The 20,937-nt window shown below is 43.3% G+C and overlaps 2 protein-coding genes across 7 annotated transcripts in view; one reads left to right on the plus strand and one right to left on the minus strand.

The window, feature by feature from the left end:
• The window catches only part of LOC130527152 (putative methyltransferase NSUN7), a 10,235-nt gene extending 3,982 nt beyond the window's left edge, over nucleotides 1–6,253 (plus strand). Inside the window, exons 12-13 of the mRNA XM_057035361.1 lie at nucleotides 3,286–3,406; nucleotides 4,281–6,253. Coding sequence (XP_056891341.1) covers nucleotides 3,286–3,406; nucleotides 4,281–5,165 — 1,006 coding nt within the window. The 3' untranslated portion in view covers nucleotides 5,166–6,253. The remainder of the gene's footprint in view (nucleotides 1–3,285; nucleotides 3,407–4,280) is intronic.
• apbb2b (amyloid beta (A4) precursor protein-binding, family B, member 2b) overlaps nucleotides 5,738–20,937 on the minus strand; it is a 34,327-nt gene continuing 19,127 nt past the window's right edge. For 5 of the 6 annotated variants that reach the window (XM_057035360.1, XM_057035358.1, XM_057035359.1 and 2 more), the window contains 7 exons: nucleotides 20,620–20,747; nucleotides 18,370–18,484; nucleotides 17,716–17,803; nucleotides 16,967–17,050; nucleotides 16,445–16,560; nucleotides 16,132–16,311; nucleotides 5,738–8,278 (listed from right to left, as the gene is read on the minus strand). In XM_057035360.1, the coding sequence (XP_056891340.1) occupies nucleotides 8,108–8,278; nucleotides 16,132–16,311; nucleotides 16,445–16,560; nucleotides 16,967–17,050; nucleotides 17,716–17,803; nucleotides 18,370–18,484; nucleotides 20,620–20,747 (882 nt within the window). In that variant the 3' untranslated portion in view covers nucleotides 5,738–8,107. The remainder of the gene's footprint in view (nucleotides 8,279–16,131; nucleotides 16,312–16,444; nucleotides 16,561–16,966; nucleotides 17,051–17,715; nucleotides 17,804–18,369; nucleotides 18,485–20,619; nucleotides 20,748–20,937) is intronic. The other variant, XM_057035356.1, reaches the window with a different exon arrangement.

Below are 20,937 nucleotides of genomic sequence, written 5' to 3' on the forward strand. Positions count from 1 at the left end.
AAACCAAAATGTGTAGTGATAAAAAATAAGCAGAAAGGTCCATAAACATATACATTAAACTGAAGCCATCAGATGGATTTTAGCGGACATATTTCAGCTCCAGGAGGCAGCTCAAGCATTTCATTAGAGCTGGCCGTGAGCAGTGTCATTAAATGTCTTATTTTCTTTAACTCCACCCCCTCCCCTGATCTGTCTTCAGCTTTTAATTCAGTCCCAAAACTCTTTAAAACTCAACATCTCTAACTCACTTTGTAAATCTTAGTTTGTGGGATCGTTTGTTCTGTGACATGAATCAATCAATCAATCAATCAATCAATCAATCAATCAATCAATCAATCAATCAATCAATCAATCAATCAATCTTTATTTATATAGCATCTTTTACAATCAAAATTGTTTCAAGGCGCTGTCCAGAATCCCAGGGCCTAACCCCAGACAAGCAACAGTGGCAAGGAAAAACTCCCCTTTAATAGGAAGAAACTTTGAGCAGGACCAGGCTCATGTAGGGGGACCCTCCTGCTGATGGCCGGCTGGGTAGAGAGAGAGGAGAGGAGAGAGAGGAGAGGGGGGAGGACAGGCAGAGGATAGAATGGAGAGGAGAGGAGAGGGAGAGGGAGAGGAGAGGAGAGGAGAGGAGAGGAGAGGCACAGAGCACAGAAACACACACAAAAATACACTATTTATACAAGCCGCCGGCCGAGTGGGTCAGCGGGGCCAGAGGTCATCATGCAGCTCCGAAGGCGGCGATACCTGTAAATGAATACAGAAGGGGGGGGGGGGGGGGGGGGGGTGACAGAGGCCTGTCAGGTGATCATGTTTCTGGACCCCGGCAGACTTGGCCTATAACAGCATAGCTAAGATGTTAACCTAATGATTATACGACCCCCTAAGTATGATAATTTGTCTGTCTATGATAGTAACTGGAACTACAGAATTAGTAACAAGCCAATGAAGAGACGCCAGTACAGGAGTAATGTGATCTCTTTTGTCAATACCTGTCAGAACTCTAGCTGCAGCATTTTGGATCACCTGGAGGCTTCTTAAAGAGTTGTTTGGACACCCTGATAATAAAGAATTACAATAGTCCAACCTGGAAGTAACAAATGCATGGATTAACTTTTCAGCATCATGCCACATCAGTAGCTTCCTGATCTTTGTGATGTTTCTCAAGTGAAAAAAGGCACTTCTAGAGACTAATTTAATGTGGGAGTTGAAGGAGAGATTTTGATCAAAAGTTACTCCAAGATTCCTCACAGAGAGACTAGATGTTAATGAGATACCATCTACAGTGATCGTGTGATCTAATCTATCCCTGAGAGGTTCAGGACCAAGCACCATGACCTCAGCTTTTCCTGAGTTGAGGAGGAGGAAATTTGAAAACATCCAGGACTTTGTGTTTTTAAGACAGGTCTGGAGTTTCACTAACTTCTCTGTCTCCTCTGGTTTCATGGATAAATAGAGCTGAGTGTCATCAGCATAACAATGAAAATTTATCCCATGTTGCCGAATAATGTTCCCTAAGGGAAGCATGTACAATGTAAAAAGGATTGGTCCAAGTACAGAACCTTGAGGAACTCCGTGGCTAACCCTACTGTATGAGGAGGAATGCAATGGACATGAGCAAACTGGTATCTATCAGATAGATATTATCTAAATCAGTCTAGTGCTGTCCCTTTAATCCCAATCACATGTTCCAGTCTCTGTAACAGGATGTTGTGATCAACTGTATCAAAAGCAGCACTGAGGTCAAGCAGAACCAGCATAGAAACCAGTCCATGATCTGAAGCTATAAGAAGATCATTAGTAACTTTAAGAAGTGCTGTTTCTGTGCTGTGATGAGCTCTAAAACCTGACTGAAACATCTCAAACAGGCTGTTTCTCTGCAGGTGCTCCAGTAACTGAGTCACCACAACCTTCTCAAGAATTTTAGAGATAAAAGGAAGGTTGGATATGAGCCTATAGTTTGCTAAGACATCAGGATCCAGTGATGTTTTTTTAAGCAACGGCTTAATCACTGCCACCTTGTAGGATCAGGGTACATAGCCTGTCACTAAAGAACCATTGATCTGGTCCAGGATAGAACTGCCTATCAGTGGTAAAACATCCTTCAACAGGTGTGTTGGGATGGGATCTAAAAGACACGTGGTGGTCTTGGATTTCTGAATTAGCGATGACGCCACAGAAAAATATATAGGGCTGAAGGTTTTTAAGGGCTGGTTGGGGAACCTGTATGTTCCCACAGTCAGTACATCTGGTGATGGTCCAGTTGTTGGGATGGCCTGGTTAGCTTTTTCTCTGATGGCTAGAACTTTATCAGTGAAGAAGCTCATGAAGTCTTCACCACTAAGGGAAGAAGGGATACGTGGATCTAAAACACTGTAACTCTTGGTTAATTTGGCCACAGTGCTGAAAAGAAACCTGGGGTTGTTCTTATTTTTCTCAATTAAAGACGAAAAATAAGCTGTTCTAGCCTTGCGAAGGGCCTTTTTGTAAACTAATAGACAGTCTTTCCAGGCTACATGATAGCTGTCTATTTTACAAGAATGCGACTTCCTTTCCAGTCTTCGCACGTTCTGCTTGAGGGTCCTGATATGTGAATTATACCAGGGGGCACACCTCCTCTGATTTACTATTTTCTTTTTCAGGGGGGCAACAGAATCAAGCATGATTCTCAGTGAGGTTGCTGCATCTTCAGCAATAGAGTCAACCTCAGCAGGGCTAAGATTATAATCTTTGATCCCTGGGGAAACACACGGTGGTCCTGGGATTAGCACAGGGATCAGGCACATGACAAGTATTTTAGCACTAGGATACAGGTGAAATTGATCAGGAAACACACCTGTGCAGATCGTAAAGTTGAGCTAGATTTCAAAATATAGTAGGAAATCTTTAAGGAGACCAGAAAAAACAAACACCACCAGACATGATATTGAAAACTCTTATTTTACACCAGCTGTTTTTATCCTTTTAACTAAATTTGTGGAAAATCAGTTTTCAATTTGAAATGAAAGAATTTCTTCATCATATTGATGATGACTTCATGTATTACGTCCCAGCACCTTGAATCTGTTGATCAGGAGGCAGATTCAAGGTCTGCTACATAAATGAGCATAAACTAAACTTTTAACCTGATGCTGAAGAAGAATTAGAGTCTGACAAATGCTTGAGAAACACTGATAACAAGTTTAACAAGAGATGCAGGAAAAGCCAGTAAATGGTTTAATCTACAGTGAATTAATCAGCGCAGTAAAGATACAGACAAAGGACAACTTGCTCTGTCCTTAGAGTCAACGGACCCATCTTTCCTGACCACTCGCCCTCTGGGGATACGATGGACTCCGAGTTCTTCAGACTCGAACCATCTCAGCTGAGCAACGGCTGCTTCATTGCTAGACTGTCCAGACAGGTGAGCATGGACAGGGCTGTGTCGGGGCACGTGCACGTTATGAGCTCTTTAGCTGTGCTGCAATTAAATTCATAATTAATTTCTTAATCTCACCAAGGTCAGAGTCAGTGTGAGTAAATCTGTCACACGACATAACATGTATGTTTAAATAACTACAGTTGTCCTGTGTTTGGCTTTTATACATTTATAAGAGTTTTTATCCAAAGATCTTTACATCACAGGTCCAGAGGCCATCAACGGGTACGAGACTGAAACTGATTTTAGCTCATTATTGAACATTAACTACATTCAAATCATCTGATGGGCCCCTCCCCTCCTGTCCCTTCCTCCTCCTTCTTTCCCTCCCCTCTCCTCCATCCTTCCTTCCCTCCATCCATCTCTCTCTTTTCATCACAAAAGAACTTTAATCCTGGTACCAAAATTAACATTTTTATTAAAGTTTAGAAGCAGGTAAATACTGACTCCGAGTGCATCGTTGTGTGGAGGAAGGTAAAATGTTCCACAGACGGAGATTAAACACTCGAGTGAGGATAAAAATGCACATGCAGCACTGTTAACAGTGAATATCATTCAATATAAAAGAGAGACAGAAAGAGGCGGAGGACAGGAAGGGAAACCAGCTTACCAGCAGATTTACAGGGATTTAAGCAAAATGGGGATGTCAGCAGACATGCAGATGTTCTGTAGTCTCTGTAATCAAGTCAGTTCTGTCCTCAGGAACAATCACTCACTGAAAATATTACTGCCTTTATCCTCCCTACAATGGTGTTGCACCTTTGTGTTATCTTGCTGGCTTTACATCATGGGGCTATTTAAATGGATGCAGCCTGTGTGTTTAATATATCTTTATACCAACATTTTAAATATCTTCCAGGCAGACCCCACGAAGGTCGAGTCAGTCCATGATGTGCTGGCAAGGGCAGTAGCTAAAGGCCTCCTGGGTGGAATCATTTCTAGGGAATCAAAGAAGGGCAAAAGGGAAAAACGCAGGAAGGATCGCAAAGATCCAGCAGACAGCAAACCATCATCCCCTTCGAGCCACGATGAGGAGACAGGAAATGAGTTTGAGGATGACCATGAACCACTTTATGCCACAGAACATGATGGTGAGGATGAACACGAGAAAAGGACGGGAGGAAAGAAGAAGGGGACGAAAGGACGTAAGCAACAGGTCAAACGACGAGCAAAACAATCTGTCACCATCTCCAGGAAGCAACAGAGTGACAGCAAGAAACCAGCAAAGAAGAAACAGCAGCCACAGCACAGGAGGCATCATAGAAAGAGACGAGCGAGGAAGATCCCTCGTCTGACACTGTCTTTAATGTCTTCTACAAAACCCTCCAGCTCCTTGTCTACCATCACGGCACTGGCGCACAAGCTGAGCAAGAATGTAGCAATTGAATCCCAGCAGATCCTTTTCAGCCCCCGTACGCCAGATTCTGGTCCCCACCTTAGCTCCCGTCCAGCAGTTTCTCTTCCAGCTGTCCTACAAAGGCAAAACACAGATGCTGGAAGAGCAGAGAAAAAAGTAAAGAACATTAAAGCAGGAACATCAAAGACTAGAGCAAAGGTGGTCAAAGATGAGACTGAAGTGGTGACACAGGTAGGGTCAGAGGCAGCAGGTTTGGTGCTACCACCCATTTCCAAGCCTCACCACAGCTTTGGGAGCAGGAGTGGTAGTTCTGGCTCTCACCTTCATTCTCAGGCTTCAAGATCAAAGATGTCTTCCTCTTCCTCAACGTCCCTGCTTGGACTGTAGAAGAATCCAATATCCATTTTCATTGGCATGACCAACTTCCATTTCTTTTTTAATCAATTATGAAACAGTAAAAATAAAACAAGGATAGCTTAAAAAACAAGTTGTTTGCCATAAATGCACAATAAATACAAGATTTCAGTGCAGATGTAGATTCTTCTGTTCACTATGCAACATCAGAAAAGTTCAGCAAAACTCTTTTACCACCAAATCATTTAAATACACAGAAGTCTTCAGATGAAACAACTCCCACTTAAAAATAAAACTAGTATTTGATGATGTTTGGTGTAATTTTAAATAAACCTACAACCCCCAACTTGCCAAGAAAAATCTATAAAGTTGTGAAAAAAAAAGGTTTTATTTAGCTTTCACCTGCTGCAGGAATAAACACACCTTTGCCAAATTATTTTTTCATTTAGCTGAAACTGAAAGATTTACCATCTGCCAAAGCTCAGTATGTATTGCCATGGCAATGCAGCCAAGAAAGGAAAAATGATAAAAAGTCTGGAATTAAAAACTTAATGTGGTTTCACGGTTCACATATTGAAAAAAAAATGTACAGGAGAGTCAGGCAGTTTATTTTGAATGCGGTTTATTCTTGGTTACATTGATAAAGTGTACAAAGTCAGCAGCGAATAGAAGCCAACACATTCATGTGGGAAATGTGTAATTGATGCGTGTGTGTGTGAGCGAGAGAGAGAGAGATGGAGCTACTGGGAGTTCCCTGCTGCTGTCACCACCTCCCTCCTTTTGAGGCTGCAGCAGTAGCAGCTGCCACCGCAGCAGTGGCAGCAGTAATGCCTGCGGCAGCACACTGAGCTCCCAGGACGCTCAACAAGCTGAAGATATCGCGGAACCTCTGAGTGAAGACTTGGAGTTTGTTTTCCCCCGATCTAATAACATCAGTATATACTTATATAAAATAGAATAAATAAAATAAAAAATATTTCTGTTCAGTACATACAGTCATTCTTTCATCTGCTGTCTTCTTTTCATCATGCACAGCTTTCGTATATTTAACCAGCTTCCGATTTCCTCTGATCTAACAAATGCATAGATAATTAGTCAAATTCAAAATAAATTTAAATGAAGACAAAGAAAACCTCCCCCCTCTTTCATAACTTGCTTTTCTTTGTTCTATATCTACAATAATCTATCAATATTTTACACTTTGGCCATTTGGTGAGTTCTTAAAAAGGCATCATCAGAAAAAATAATACAAAACTACGGACATTCAAAATAATGGTAATAACAATAAAAAACAGCGTATAACAATGATAAATTCCAAATGTTGTTACATCAACTAGAAATTCTATACAGATCTTTTCATTCACATTTCAACAATATTGTGACAAAAATGATGACATGGCTGAAGCTTCTCATCAGAGTCCTAATGACACAACTTTCCTTCAACCTCACCAGTTTAGAAGGTGGATTGTTTTCTTCTAACATGACTTATGAGTGACTATTTTGGCACAATTTTGAGCAGATTTGATCCACTAATTGGCTGGTTAATTAGGCAAACAGCAGCTAGTTGAGTTGTTCAAGTTCACAACTGTCAGTTCGAAATTTGTAATGGACGTAAGAAGGTTAAAACCTTCTGCAGCTGGTGGAGGAGCAACTTGGTCCCCATATCAGTGACAACTAAAAACAGGGAAAATTAAACAGGCTACTTAGTTTTTAAAAAAGAAAACAATCCAGAGGAATTGCATATGTGGTTTTATGCTAATTGTTTCATTTAGAAGGGAAGTAAATGAACCATTGTTCTGCTACAGAACCCATATTTACTTCTGCCACCTGCTGAAACCAGTCGTGCATAAATGCCAATGGTGATGATCAAACCATGGAGAGCTGCAGCATTAATCTGGTGCTCTGATAATACAGGAGAGTTGTGAGAGAACAAAAGTGGTGATGTGGCACTACAATATGCTGAAAAAGGAGGTTCATTCAAGTAAAGTAAAGCCTGGAGACAGACAGAAAGCAGCTCTGGAAGGTCCTGTTAATCTTAGTCAACATACGAATGTGTTGGTTTTCCTCTGAAGATGACACCAGCCCTCCTCTGTCTCACCCTTAAAATGTCACAAAAACCATTGCTGTCCAAATACAAAACCATCACTCTCCAGTCTTTATAGCATGATTCCTAGTGGTCTTCATGCTATTGTTTCCCTTGAAATGAGAGGAGGAATAGTGCTCTGTCCATCCTTTCAACAGCTCCCCCCTTCTATCCCATCTGTTCTTTTCCAAAAGACAACAAAACAGTAAAGACACTAAGTGAACTGAAGATATTAAAGATGTTTCAGGTGAAAAACCACCACTTCGTTATACCCTTCAAGGCCTTTAGAGAGGCAAAAAGAGAGACACAATGTGGCTTTAGCTTTCTTGTCCCTTCAGTCTCTGAAAGCAAAAGCAGTATGTGTATGTATATGTATACGTATATGTATGTGTGTGTGGGGTCGAACCCATTAAATCTGTAGCAGCTTCTTTCTGTCAAACTTCATTGATTTGAAAGTCAGACATCACAGCCTATTGACAATGATGAAGAGGGACACAGTTGGCCAAGAGCAACTACAGACTAACAAGACAACCACATGAACGTGTGTGCAGATGAGGACAGGTGTGCAGGGTCATGCTGGCAGCACAGGGACAGACAGCAGGAACAGGCCAGCGTTCATTCTTCACTCATCGCTTCCTGCTCCAGCAGTGTTTCTTCTCATCTCATCAGGATGAGAGTGATTTGAACATCTTCATTGTTACGACGATTGTGTGTCTGTGCTTCTTCCTTCTTCATGTGGAATCACGGAATTATAAGTCTTGATTCAAACAACTCAACTGCTCCACAGAAGCCAAGTAACCAAAGCTTTGCTCAGCTTCTAGGATCAATGGGGTCTATGGAGTCAGCAACGGGTGGGAAGGGGGTGGGAGGGCATCGCGGCACTTAACTGGCGTTACTGTGGCAACTCTGTGACGGGTCTCTTGTGTTTGAGGGTGTCAATGAGTGACAGGACTCCCCTTTTCACACTGGTTGAGACACGACGGGACACCGATTCACCAGGGGGCGATGAGCTGCAGGCCTTCTGAGAGGGGGGCCGAGCCACCAAGCATTTCTGATACCGCAGCTGTGAGAGGGAGAGACAGTATGAGAATTGAATTTTGAAAACATTTTGCCACTCTTACAAAAGAACATACATATATTTTTTTATCTTTAAAACCACTCACTCATAATAGATAGATAAATAAATAATCTATCTAAACAGCAAAGAGTAATCTACTAGAAGACAGAGGACATGATTAAAACACCAGATCGGCTCAAGAGTCCAGATCTCCAGTTGCCTCTTAAAAATTAAAATCAATGTGGGGTCTGGACTTGATCATATTACTACACACGGTGACAGGTTCAACAATAAAACCCTCTTCTATCTTTTTCCTATGGCTTAAATACACCGCCATCTTGGCCTGCCCTAAAACAAAGTTTAAAAGTTGACACTTGTACTTCTGATGACCTTTGTATCTAAAACCAAGAATAAAAGACAGACACAAACATTCCCCACACCTTGAAAAAACATCTTGTAGAAATAAAAACAATGGTGAAAGACGCTGACATTCATTAAAACAGTGAAGAATTGTCTCTCTAGTGTCACAAAAGGGGCACTTGTCTTCCATCATTTCATTAATGGTTGCTATGAATGAGTTTACTGGGAAGATACTATGGAGGACTCTCCAGTGGAGGTCAGCGTGTCTCTTAGAGAGTGGAGGCTTGTACAGCGCCCTCCACTGGGGCCTGCAGTCTGGAGCTAGACCAAAGTAACTTCTCCAGGGCGTGTCAGCTCTCTGGTTCAGTCTGTGCCTGTTCATGTCTTCATCAGCATCTTATACAACGTCTTTCTAGATGCATCCTGTATAGAATAGATGTCAAGATTTTCAAAAGGGGACCTTAGCAGTATTTAAAGTCTTTAAAAATGGCAGGGAATGGTTCCTCCTCTACCACCATGGTTATGGATGAGGTCAGGAGCAGGCGGTCATGGCAGGAGGGCTTGGCTTTCCAGTTCTCCAGCAGTTTTTGCACAGTCCTCAGTGAAATTAAACCAAGCCGTGCAGTGAGGCCAGAGGGGTCATCCATCTGAGGGCCCGTCAACACCACCACCTGGCCCAGTGTGACAACTCTTGCAGTCACCATCCTCCTGGTCATCAACTCCCCTGCGCAGCTGGGAAGGTCCAACTTGGTCCCCCATAGGACCGGCTCCTGCCAGTACGCTGATTCCGCCTGCCCCCTCCCTTCTTTAACCAACATGTTCCACACCTTAAAAACACTCTTCTAAAAAGAAGGCAGGGGAGATGCACTCATTTCTGATGTGTTCATTAAAAACAAACTAAAATCTTGACCAAGGCCATTAAAACGCCGCAGAATACAGCAGGACAATGGTCTCCACAGAGTGTCCTTTGGTCCAGTTAGTAAAAGCTGCAAGAACTGCAAACGAAGGGCAGCACTCCTGCTAGCTTAGTGGACCAACCCCTGACTCCCCCTCATCTTTAGGGAGGAAAAGAACACTGCGGAATCCAGTGTAGCTTGTCACAGATAAAACCAACTAAAACCCATTGAATCGGATTAAGGAGGGGAGCCGAAGGGTGAAAAAACATCATTTTGTGCCACAGGGTGGAGGACACCAGATTATTCACAGTGTCCTACCTCTGGCTAAGGATAAACTCATTCTCCTTCTCTGACTGTAACTGTACTGCCTTCCCTTCAGGTTAAAAGTCCTCCACACCTCGGCCAGCTCCCGACTCTCTATCAGCCGTCTGAGAGTGTGGACTGAAGCTGGGTGTGGCTCAGGATGGTTCCTGTTTAAGTGAGGATTCTCAGTGCAGTTAAAATCCCCCCTAAAAACATAAAACCATCTTCAACAGAATTTGCTACAGTCACTTAATTTGCTTAAAAATGCTATTCTCTCCACCGGGTTTGTGGGAGCATAAACATTTAAAAGCACGCAAAGTTTCGCATTTTCTAAAATAGCTTTAACCTTCAATAAAACACAGGGAATGACTTCATCAACAGTGAAAGAGACAGGTAAAAACCTCCTAGCAAATAAAATCCCCCCCAGACTGGACCGATGGCTTAAAATTGCCTCCCCATTAAAAGCTCTCCTCCATTCACATTCTATGTTAAAACAACTGTGGGTTTCTTGAACTAGCATAATGCCAATATGCTTAATGTCTGTTAATTTAAAAAGCGAGCTCTTTTTACTCCTAGCTCCATTGAGGTTTAGGGTGCTGATATTAAAATTACACATTGATTAAAAAAATAAATAAGTGCAGTGAACACATTCCTGAAAGGTTAAAGATAAAAAAAAAAGAGAAACCATCATCATCATTGATGAGCTGGTTCTTAACCCTTAAAAACAGTTTTCTTAAACAATAGACCTCCTGATCGTTCAGTAAGTCCCCACTGTTCTTCGCTGATGACTTCCTAGTTAAAACTCTAGCTGATCGAACAAAAAAGAAGATCAAGGAAGAACTTTTCCAACATTGGGCAGGCGGGCTCCTTTGGTCTGCTCCAGGAAGGATTTAATTTGCCCTGGGGAGTAAACTGGTCCAGCGTTGTCCTGAGACTGGGAGAGGCCACTCTCTGGCTCAGCCAACACTGGTACCTCTTTTGGCTAACTCTTTTGCTCTGAATGAATTTTTTTCCTTTTCTGTGAAATTTTCATTAAGTCATCATCAGACATTCATGGTACCAGCGTTTTCTCAGGGATTACCCTTTTCTTTTTCTTCCTGACAACAATCATGTCATCCATCAGTTGTTCACTTTCACTACCTGATTGTGACACAAAAGTTTCATCCACTGATGGATCAAAGCTTCAGGACACTCTCCCACAATACTGTTCTCCACAACTGTTGGGGAGGAAGAAAGGGATCAGTTTTCTCCCCGGGCTGTTGCCTTCCACATGATAAAGCGTAAGCGTCACATGATAAAACAAAGCATGATATATACAAAAGGAACATACAGTATAAGAAAATGAGGGATGGAGTGTCACAGGATGGTCAGGTTGTCCCCTGCTATCCCGAGGCGATAGAACATCAGTTAATGCAGGTCACAGGGTTCTGCACAGGAGTGATAATAAGCGGTTACAGCATTGCTATATGAACAGTTTGAACCTAACAACGACCGGGGCCTCCACGACCGAGGGCAACTTCATAGTGGGGGGAACCCCCTCTGCAAGCCCCACCATCGGAGGGGGAGCCACCGGCCCCGCAACAACGGCAGAATCCACCACACTCGCAGGCCCAGCAGCAGTGACAGCCATGGCCAGCTGGGCCAATTGAGGCCCGCATTTCTTGGGGCAGGAGCGGACCTGATGTTCCTTTGCTTCGCAGCCAAAACACCTCATATTCTCTGAGGGCACGAACACCATGTAGCCATCAACGTTTCAAGAGAAATACAGGTTCAGGTGTCTTTGAGGATGATCATTACCTGTCTCTTCCTGCAAAAAACATGTTTTAGCTTCAGTGACCTGCAGCTCAGAGAGACCATCCTGATGGGGGAGACCAGCTGCCCATACCGGGACAGCTGCTTCACCAGGGACTTGTTTCTGATGAACAAGGGTACATGGAGCCTCCTCCACTGAGCATTGTACTGTGGGGTTGAGTTTGACCGCATGACGGCGAGTCAGCTTCTCAAACTCAATGGTAGCACTCACTCACTCACTCACTCACTCACTCACTCACTCACTCACTCACTCACTCACTCACTCACTCACTCACTCACTCACTCACTCACTCACTCACTCACTCACTCACTCACTCACTCACTCACTCACTCACTCACTCACTCACTCACTCACTCACTCACTCACTCACTCACTCACAACTTAATCTACAACCCTTCTACACCCAAAAAATAAAGAAAATAACTCATACACACAATCACCCACAAGAAAGAATGAAGACTTCCACGGAAAACTGCACAAAAGTTGAATCGTAATGCGATTTGCCCTCAGCTCCTCAATCACATGTCTGTGGAGGAGACCCTGTTGGTCAGGCTGTTGGTCAGGCTGTTGGCCAGGCTGCTACCTTTTTTCCTTTATTTACCGGTACTACTTTTGCAGACATCAAAACTATGAAGCCATAACCCTGTGTTTTGATGACAGCTCTGCAAACCTTTGGCCTTCTCTCACTGTGCTGCCTCTGATCACCTCGTTATGGCTCTTTGGGGAATTTCTCTCCTTAATCGAGCTGGGACCATCAGCTCTATTTGACAACTGATAGAATCCATATTATGGCAAGAACCGATCAGACAAGTATAGAGAAAGGAGAGTTCATCATTACTTTAAGGACTGATGGTTCCCAAGTGTAGTTGTAATAAACATCAAGTGCTCACAAGTGGAGGGCTCCAGGAAAGGAAGAGAAGGAGTCACATGTGATGCTGAGGAGGAATTCACCTGGGTCAAGAGACTCAGAAATCACAAGTTACCGGTAACAGCATCTCGGATTAGAGCCCTGAGAAAGTTCTGCTAACAGGCATGTCTCAGCTCTCCATAAGAGACTGCCTCAATCAGGTCTTTTGCTCAAGGAGCTGCTAAGAAACCACCACTAAGGAACAGAAAAAAACAGAAGAGATCCATTTGGGCCAAGAAAGAGAAGGAAAGGACCTCTGTTGTGGACATTTGTTGTCTCTGTGTGTCACAGAAGAGGTGAGCGGATGCATGGTTCCACCATTCAGCATGGGGGAGGTGTGATGGTGGTGTGGGGGTGCTGTTCTGGGCCCATTGGACCTGCATGTCTCTGCTTTCCCTCTCCATCTCTGTGTGAGTCTGTCTCTCTCCCTGTCTGTCTGTCCATCTGTCTGTCATCTTTCCCTCACTGTCTCTGTGTCTCTGTCTCACACACACACAAAAAAATCAATAATCAATTATGAAGCCAGAAGAAAGCTTTTCCATTTAAAACAAAGCATCAAGCAGGTCAGAAAATATGTCGAATAAGAAATCAGTTGAAAAATCTGAAGTAAAGCTTAGACTTCTCAGTATGTGATGACAGTGCTCGTCTCATTTACAATATTTACCAGAGCTCTCACACTACAGAGATACATATGTTTGGAGCTTTACAAACCAACAGTAATAATGACATCACTGCTGATTCAGCTGGGCTCAGATGAAGTGGAAACATCCAGGTTCATTCTATTAGCAGCAGCTATGAAGCTGAAGGACTCTAACAACTGTTCTCACCTCTGTGGATCCATCAGAGAACTGATCAAGACTGACACCTAATCCCTGTACATCACTGCTGCTGTCCACAAACATCCCCTATTCATATTTCTCAGTATTTCTCATTTTGATTCTTGAATCAGTTTGATTTAGTTGGACTTTCTTACCAAAGCCCCCCCATCTCTTCCTCCATACCCGTCTCACTCCCTAGATCGATTCTCTCATTCTTCTCCTCCTCATTCCTTTTAGTTATCCAACACACACACACACACACACACACACACACACACACACACACACACACACACTTCTGCCAACCCACATCCATGCACAAACACACAAACAGGCAGTCAAGACCCACATATGCGTCAGCACATATACACACATGCACAGCTTGAACAGTTCACATGTGTGTACACACACACACCGCTCCCCCTATCAGATCCCCATGCACGCACACACCACACACACACACACACACACACACCACACACACACACACAGGCATGCAAACAGGCGCTCACACACCCCTCCCGCTCAGGCTTACAGGCACGCAAACACACTCACTTGCTCACTCACACAAATATCCTCTCTGAAGCACACACTCTCACACACACACCTCCCCTCCCCCTCTCTAAAGCTCACATGTGCACACAAACACACAGGAAAGCTCACTCAAACACACACACACACACACACACCACGCACACACACACGCACACACACACAGCCTCTCTCTCCTTCCCTTTCTCCCTCTGTTTCTCTCTCTTACACACACACACACACACACACACAGCCTCTCTCTTATTCCTCCACACAAACACACACGCACCATTTCTCTTTCACACATACACAAACACTGACACACATGCAGCATCTCTCTCTGTCTCTCTCTCACTCACACACACGCAGCTTTTCTCTGTCTGTCTCACTCACTCACTCACTCACTCACTCACTCACTCACTCACTCACTCACTCACTCACTCACTCACTCACTCACTCACTCACTCACTCACTCACTCACTCACTCACTCACTCACTCACTCACTCACTCACTCACTCACTCACTCACTCACTCACTCACTCACTCACTCACTCACTCACTCACAACTTAATCTACAACCCTTCTACACCCAAAAAATAAAGAAAATAACTCATACACACAATCACCCACAAGAAAGAATGAAGACTTCCACGGAAAACTGCACAAAAGTTGAATCGTAATGCGATTTGCCCTCAGCTCCTCAATCACATGTCTGTGGAGGAGACCCTGTTGGTCAGGCTGTGGTCAGGCTGTTGGCCAGGCTGCTACCTTTTTTCCTTTATTTACCGGTACTACTTTTGCAGACATCAAAACTATGAAGCCATAACCCTGTGTTTTGATGACAGCTCTGCAAACCTTTGGCCTTCTCTCACTGTGCTGCCTCTGATCACCTCGTTATGGCTCTTTGGGGAATTTCTCTCCTTAATCGAGCTGGGACCATCAGCTCTATTTGACAACTGATAGAATCCATATTATGGCAAGAACCGATCAGACAAGTATAGAGAAAGGAGAGTTCATCATTACTTTAAGGACTGATGGTTCCCAAGTGTAGTTGTAATAAACATCAAGTGCTCACAAGTGGAGGGCTCCAGGAAAGGAAGAGAAGGAGTCACATGTGATGCTGAGGAGGAATTCACCTGGGTCAAGAGACTCAGAAATCACAAGTTACCGGTAACAGCATCTCGGATTAGAGCCCTGAGAAAGTTCTGCTAACAGGCATGTCTCAGCTCTCCATAAGAGACTGCCTCAATCAGGTCTTTTGCTCAAGGAGCTGCTAAGAAACCACCACTAAGGAACAGAAAAAAACAGAAGAGATCCATTTGGGCCAAGAAAAAGAAGGAAAGGACCTCTGTTGTGGACATTTGTTGTCTCTGTGTGTCACAGAAGAGGTGAGCGGATGCATGGTTCCACCATTCAGCACGGGGGAGGTGTGATGGTGGTGCTGTTCTGGGCCCATTGGACCTGCATGGCTACCACAGCAGGGAGGATCATTCATTATTAAGCAGGACAATGAGCCTAAACACACCTCCAGGCTGTGTCAGGGTTATCTGACCCTGATGGTGATGGAGTGCTGTGTCCTACACTCAAGCAACAGGGCCTCAGCAGAAAAACCCATTTCAGGTCACCACCTCAACAAGATGATGAAGAGAATCTCAAGAACAGGTGCAGCAGTAGTCAAAGCAAAGAATCTCAAATAAAAAACATGCTTTATATTTATAGCTCACAGTTTATTGTTTACTACTTAATATCATATGTGTTCCTTCAGAGTTTGGATGCCTTCAGGGAGAAACTACACTGCCAGGAACATAAAGAAAAACAACTAAATGAGGAGGTGCTTCCCAGCTTTTGACTGGTTGTGAACTCACTGGTGATTCACCAACAGATTTTATTAAAAAGTTGTCAGTCCAGATGTTTGGCTGGTCAAAGACCCATCTACGGTATCAAGAGAAATCACAGGCAACATGCAGGCTTTTAGCCAGAATGGCTCTAAATGTGTCACCATGTCCATATTTTACAGAGTAATGAAGTCAATTTAAATTACATTTGCAACATTAAAAGCATAGATTTTAAATGGAAGTGAAAGAGCTGCTCATTTTCTTCAACATTCTAGTTTTTGCCTAAAGTTTAAAGCAATCTATCACTTAGAAAGAGGCCATTTCTTTGAAATATGGGGAAGATCACTGATGTGTCACTGAAGCTCCAGCACGTGGTTGCTGTCTTTCAGACTCACCATGCAGGCTGCTTGTACAGCCTCAGACACGTTGCCGGCATTTGGATCACACCAGAATATGTGACAGTCGAAACGATGTCCGCCGACATCCATGATGAAGGCAAAGGTGTGCACATCCCGGCCGACACCCATAAAAGACAGGAAACGGACGCGACACTCCACCAGCACCTCCTCTTCATCCTGGTGGCACATAAATGTGCGTGGATGAGAGTCACAGGTGTGTAGTGTACAAACAACACAATTTAATGACACAAAGGCAGAACTGAGTGGAAAGGGATGGAACAGCAGTTGGCTGGTAGATGTGGCATCTAACCTGGTCTTTGCTGATGGTGACAGTGGCGTCTGCCACACTGAGGGCTACTGGGGTCCAGTCTTCTTTGTTGGAAGAACTTATCAGGCTCTCAATGGCTCCATTTAGAATGTCCATTCCTGAAGTGGAAGGAAAAAAATACATGAAACAGTATTTTTCCAAAACAGGTAAACCACTTACACCTGGGTGTAAATACTCCACTCCCTCCTGGGACACGTGACTCTGAAATCTGGTCTGACTGCCCCCCATAAAGTGGTTTCAGTGGACTTTTGTCTAGCTGAGGACCCTGATCAACAGTTATCCATAAAACCAACTCCTCAGTATCATCCAGTCAACCTTATCTCATAACACTGGCACAAAGTCTTAACTCCAGCCTGAAGACCAAGCTGGTCAGAATTGAAGAAGCATCTTTCTCTTTCTATCAACAGTCCAGTGAACTCTGCAGCATACCTTACTGGTTTACAGGGTGTGTGTGTGTGTGTGTGTGTGTGTGTGTGTGTGTGTGTGTCTCTCTCTCTCTCTGACCTATAGGTCTGACCACAGGCATCATCCCAAGGTAGAGGACCTGGAACTTCTGAACCAGCTCTGTCTTCGGCGTAGGGAACTCTGCTGAGGAGAAACCGCACAGCAGAAGTTAAACATGCTTAAAAACAAGTAAAAAATTCTCCCTTAAAGATAAATTTGGTTGAATATTTATAAATTTGGTCGATATTGTCTTGTGAAAATATAGTCAGTAGAAAAGAGACATAGTGTTTTATTGGTGTGGTATGGACTTTATCGTAAACAATGAGCTTGTTGGCCAGACTGATCTTCAGCAATGGTGACTGATGCTGTTTGATATGATTATGCAGAAAGTCTGAGTTGGAACTTAATATCTACATATGGATGTTGTACATGTAGGCCTGTGTGTGTGTGTGTGTGTGTGTGTGTGTTGTGTGTGTGTGTGTGTGTGTGTATGTATGTATGTATGTATGTTCCAGAAATTGTCCAGATGCATCCTCTCACTTTTTAAAGCCAGAAACTGGCTGTAACATCTTTTCCAGGTGTGCACTTAAAAAAAAAGATGTGCTTCTTATGTTTGACTCTGTTTTTGAAAAATGAAAACAGCTGTTACAAAACCATGGCATTATCTGCAAAAAGAGATATTCCTTTGCCAAATAAGGTAGAGCTACTCTGAAAAGGTTAAAATGCCGTTTAACACATAAACCTGATGACCTCAGCGTATGCAGGTTAAATATCAAATCATTTATTCAGCCACACGCACACAAACCTACCCTGTAAAGGCAGATCCAGTCCTGCCTGGATCCTGTCCTGAAGAGATCCACCGGCCATCGCTTTAGCATTCTTTCTCTCTGTCATTATCTGGGAGGAGAGGGAAGAGAGCTAAAACAAAACCAAGCAACAAAAACAGCCCAAATCCTTTAGACATTTTTTGATATATTCTGGGTTTCGTCATCAATTGTTGTATGAAGAGCTTCAGCGTATTGAGCAGCAACAAGCAGAAGGTTCTGTTCCATAGGTTCGCTGTTAAATAGGGAACATTTCAACCATGAAGGACAAAGAGGCCCTTCACCTTCACTTGCACTTTGAGTGTCTTGAACAGAAATTTAAACTGGATACTAAGGTACTGGATACTGGATACTAGACGAAACAGACAATTAAAGAATGTAAATGATTCAATAATTAAAGGTTTCAACGTAACAAATATGCCTTTCTCTGACACATGCAGTTTTTATCCCAGATAAAACATATAGAGTCTGTGCTCTCTGCTCTGAGGTAAGGTCACACTATTTCTCAGGTATGTTGAAGCTGCTTTTGCTATATTTGTGCAAGGCTCTGTAATAAGGAAGCTCTGTACTATATCATATCATGTGACACATTTCTATCAGAGAATTGTCAGAGAATATCCTCCACCCTGAAGTTCTTACCCTGGAGCAAATCTCATGCAGGCTGGTGGCGATGGCTTTGGCTGGCGTGTCACAGCGGAAAACATGACATTTCAGAATCCTAGTCTTCTTATCCCGCGCCACATACGCAAAATCCCTGAGAGAGGGGAGACAATTGGGTCAACAAGAACATAAAACAGGGAGAGAAAAATCCAGAGGGGTGAAGATGAGACTCCTGGAGACAAATGAGAGATAACCTGACCTTTATCAGGCTGATGAACACACACATGAAAGTCAATGGACCCCAGAGATCCATACATCAGCATGATGTAAGGGCCACTTGAATGAATGACAGCAGGAAAGAACTTTCCCTGTGGGCTGACTGAACACAACATGGAAGCGGAGACAAATGGAGCTGCACCTAAAAGCACTACAGTGATTGTGTGCAAGCAGATTGATGTGGTTCAGAAATGTTCCTGAAAGCCTGAGCAAACAGCGCTCGTTGCTTTAATATGAGACAGAAAAAGTAAAGCTGATGGTTAAAAAGGTACCAGAAGACAGGGAGTGTTCGTGTACATTAGAATACCTGTGGGGGGTTGACCTTCACACACACAACTCTATGTGTGTGTGTGTGTGTGTGTGTGTGTGTGTGTGCATGTGTGTGAGAGAGAGAGAGTCAGTTCCAGTAGAAGAGCCACTTAGAACATAAGAAAAATGACACAAAGTAAGTTAAATAAGGAACAACAAATGATGGAGTGACACTGATGGTTGGAGAGAGAATGAAAAAAGGGAGTGTGTTTACCTCTCTCTGAGTCCAAAGGGAGCAAAGGACAAAAAAGGTATTTAGGTTAGTAGAAGTTAAATTTAAAAACAGGTAATTGGTTTCATTTGTCTTGCTTCCATATAAAATCTCACAGCTGAGGAACACAGAACAGCAGCATCTAAAGCTGGAAAATTAGCTAGAAATTTCTAAAAGGTACATCAAAGGTGAGAAGAACAAGAGACAAAAGTAAAGAGAATCAAAATACTCGAGTACCCAGACAAAAATAGAGATTTTATCACATCAAAGCGTGTCTGTGAGAATGTCTAATCTGGATGTTAATAAGGAGTTTCCTGGGGAGGACGCACCAGATTGTTTAATACAGAAAAGAAACCTCAGAGTGTCTCCTAACAGCAGTTTGTTTTTAAACTAGTCAACAATTCCTTCATTAAATACAGGCATTAAACAAAGAGCTCCAGCAAAATTGTGCTAGTGTTCTGTATTTTAGAGGGAGTGAGGCGATGAAGGTGACAGCATAGCCCCTTCAGCTCAGCATGACTGCAAGATTCTCAGGTTCATTCAGATCTCTTTCACAAACACCAGGGAAGCTCTTTCATCGGGTTCTATTTGTAGACTGCAGCAGAAACTGTCATCATTCAGAACAAAGGCAGACACAGGTTCTGAGCTCCATGCGTGTTCCTCCACCATTAATCGTGACGTGAACAAACTAGCGGCAACAACTGATTCTGACCTCTGTAGCTTTTCTTTCCTGTTCCTTAAAACACAGACTGATATTTGCACAGTTTGGATATAAGGATGTAAAATTTACTCACAGCTTGGTTTCCCTGTCCTGGTCCTCCTCTGGGTGCCTGATCAGCCTAACTCTACTGCAGACACCTCTCAAGCAGTCTGCTACACACCCAGCCAGCACTCACCATACCTCCCCCTCTGGCAGCTTCATCCCCATCTCTTCTGCCAACCCCTTCTATCCCCCTTCACCTCCTCCCTCCAACCATTTTATCTCCTCCTCCTGCAGCCAAGGTATTCCCAATTGTCCGACTCCGCTGATAAATGCAAATTTGAACGATAGACGTGGAGGTTTAAAATCCATAAAAGACACGTTCCTTTAATTCCAGCAGACTTCTCTCTGTTTTATGCTATAACTCCTCCACTTTGTGTGCATGTACCAGCTCTGTTTCATTAAACCTAATAACAGCTTGGGCTTTTCCTTCAAGCGTTTAGAGGCTGTGCAGAGCATCCTTCTCTGGCCATTCGGCCCTATATTATGCCTGTAAACTTTCAGAGCTCATAGCCTGTTCCATATGGTGGATGTGGTCCTAATGCTTTCACATCTACTAGACATTATTTCTTCATATTTTCTGGACCAGCACCAGGAGCTTTACTCCGCCTCCCTGATCTCAGACCGGTAACACTTACATACACATATGTGATACACATTCAACTTTAATCCATGAAAAGGTGTGTTTTTACGATCTATAAAAAAAACAATAGTAGGTATTATGATGACCAACCTGCCGTTGTCCCGGCCAACACCCCACACACGGATACTTGTGATTGGCTGAGAGTGAAGCACACTGCGGTCCATGGGGTCAACTAGGTTCAACATATTGTTCTCCAGCAGCAAGTACATGTCCTTGCCCTAAACACACACACACACACACACACACACACACATTGTCATAATAGCAGTCCTTGAAAGGTCAAATGCTACAGTTTTTCTTGGCCAGTAAACACAAGTGTCTGTAAATACCTGATCAAAATTTAACAGAATGAAGCTTTCTCGCTGAGGTCAATTGACTTTGTACAGAACAGAAATTCTGCACCACAAT

This window comes from Takifugu flavidus, chromosome 6 (assembly GCF_003711565.1).
Source record: "Takifugu flavidus isolate HTHZ2018 chromosome 6, ASM371156v2, whole genome shotgun sequence".
NCBI lineage: Eukaryota > Metazoa > Chordata > Actinopteri > Tetraodontiformes > Tetraodontidae > Takifugu > Takifugu flavidus.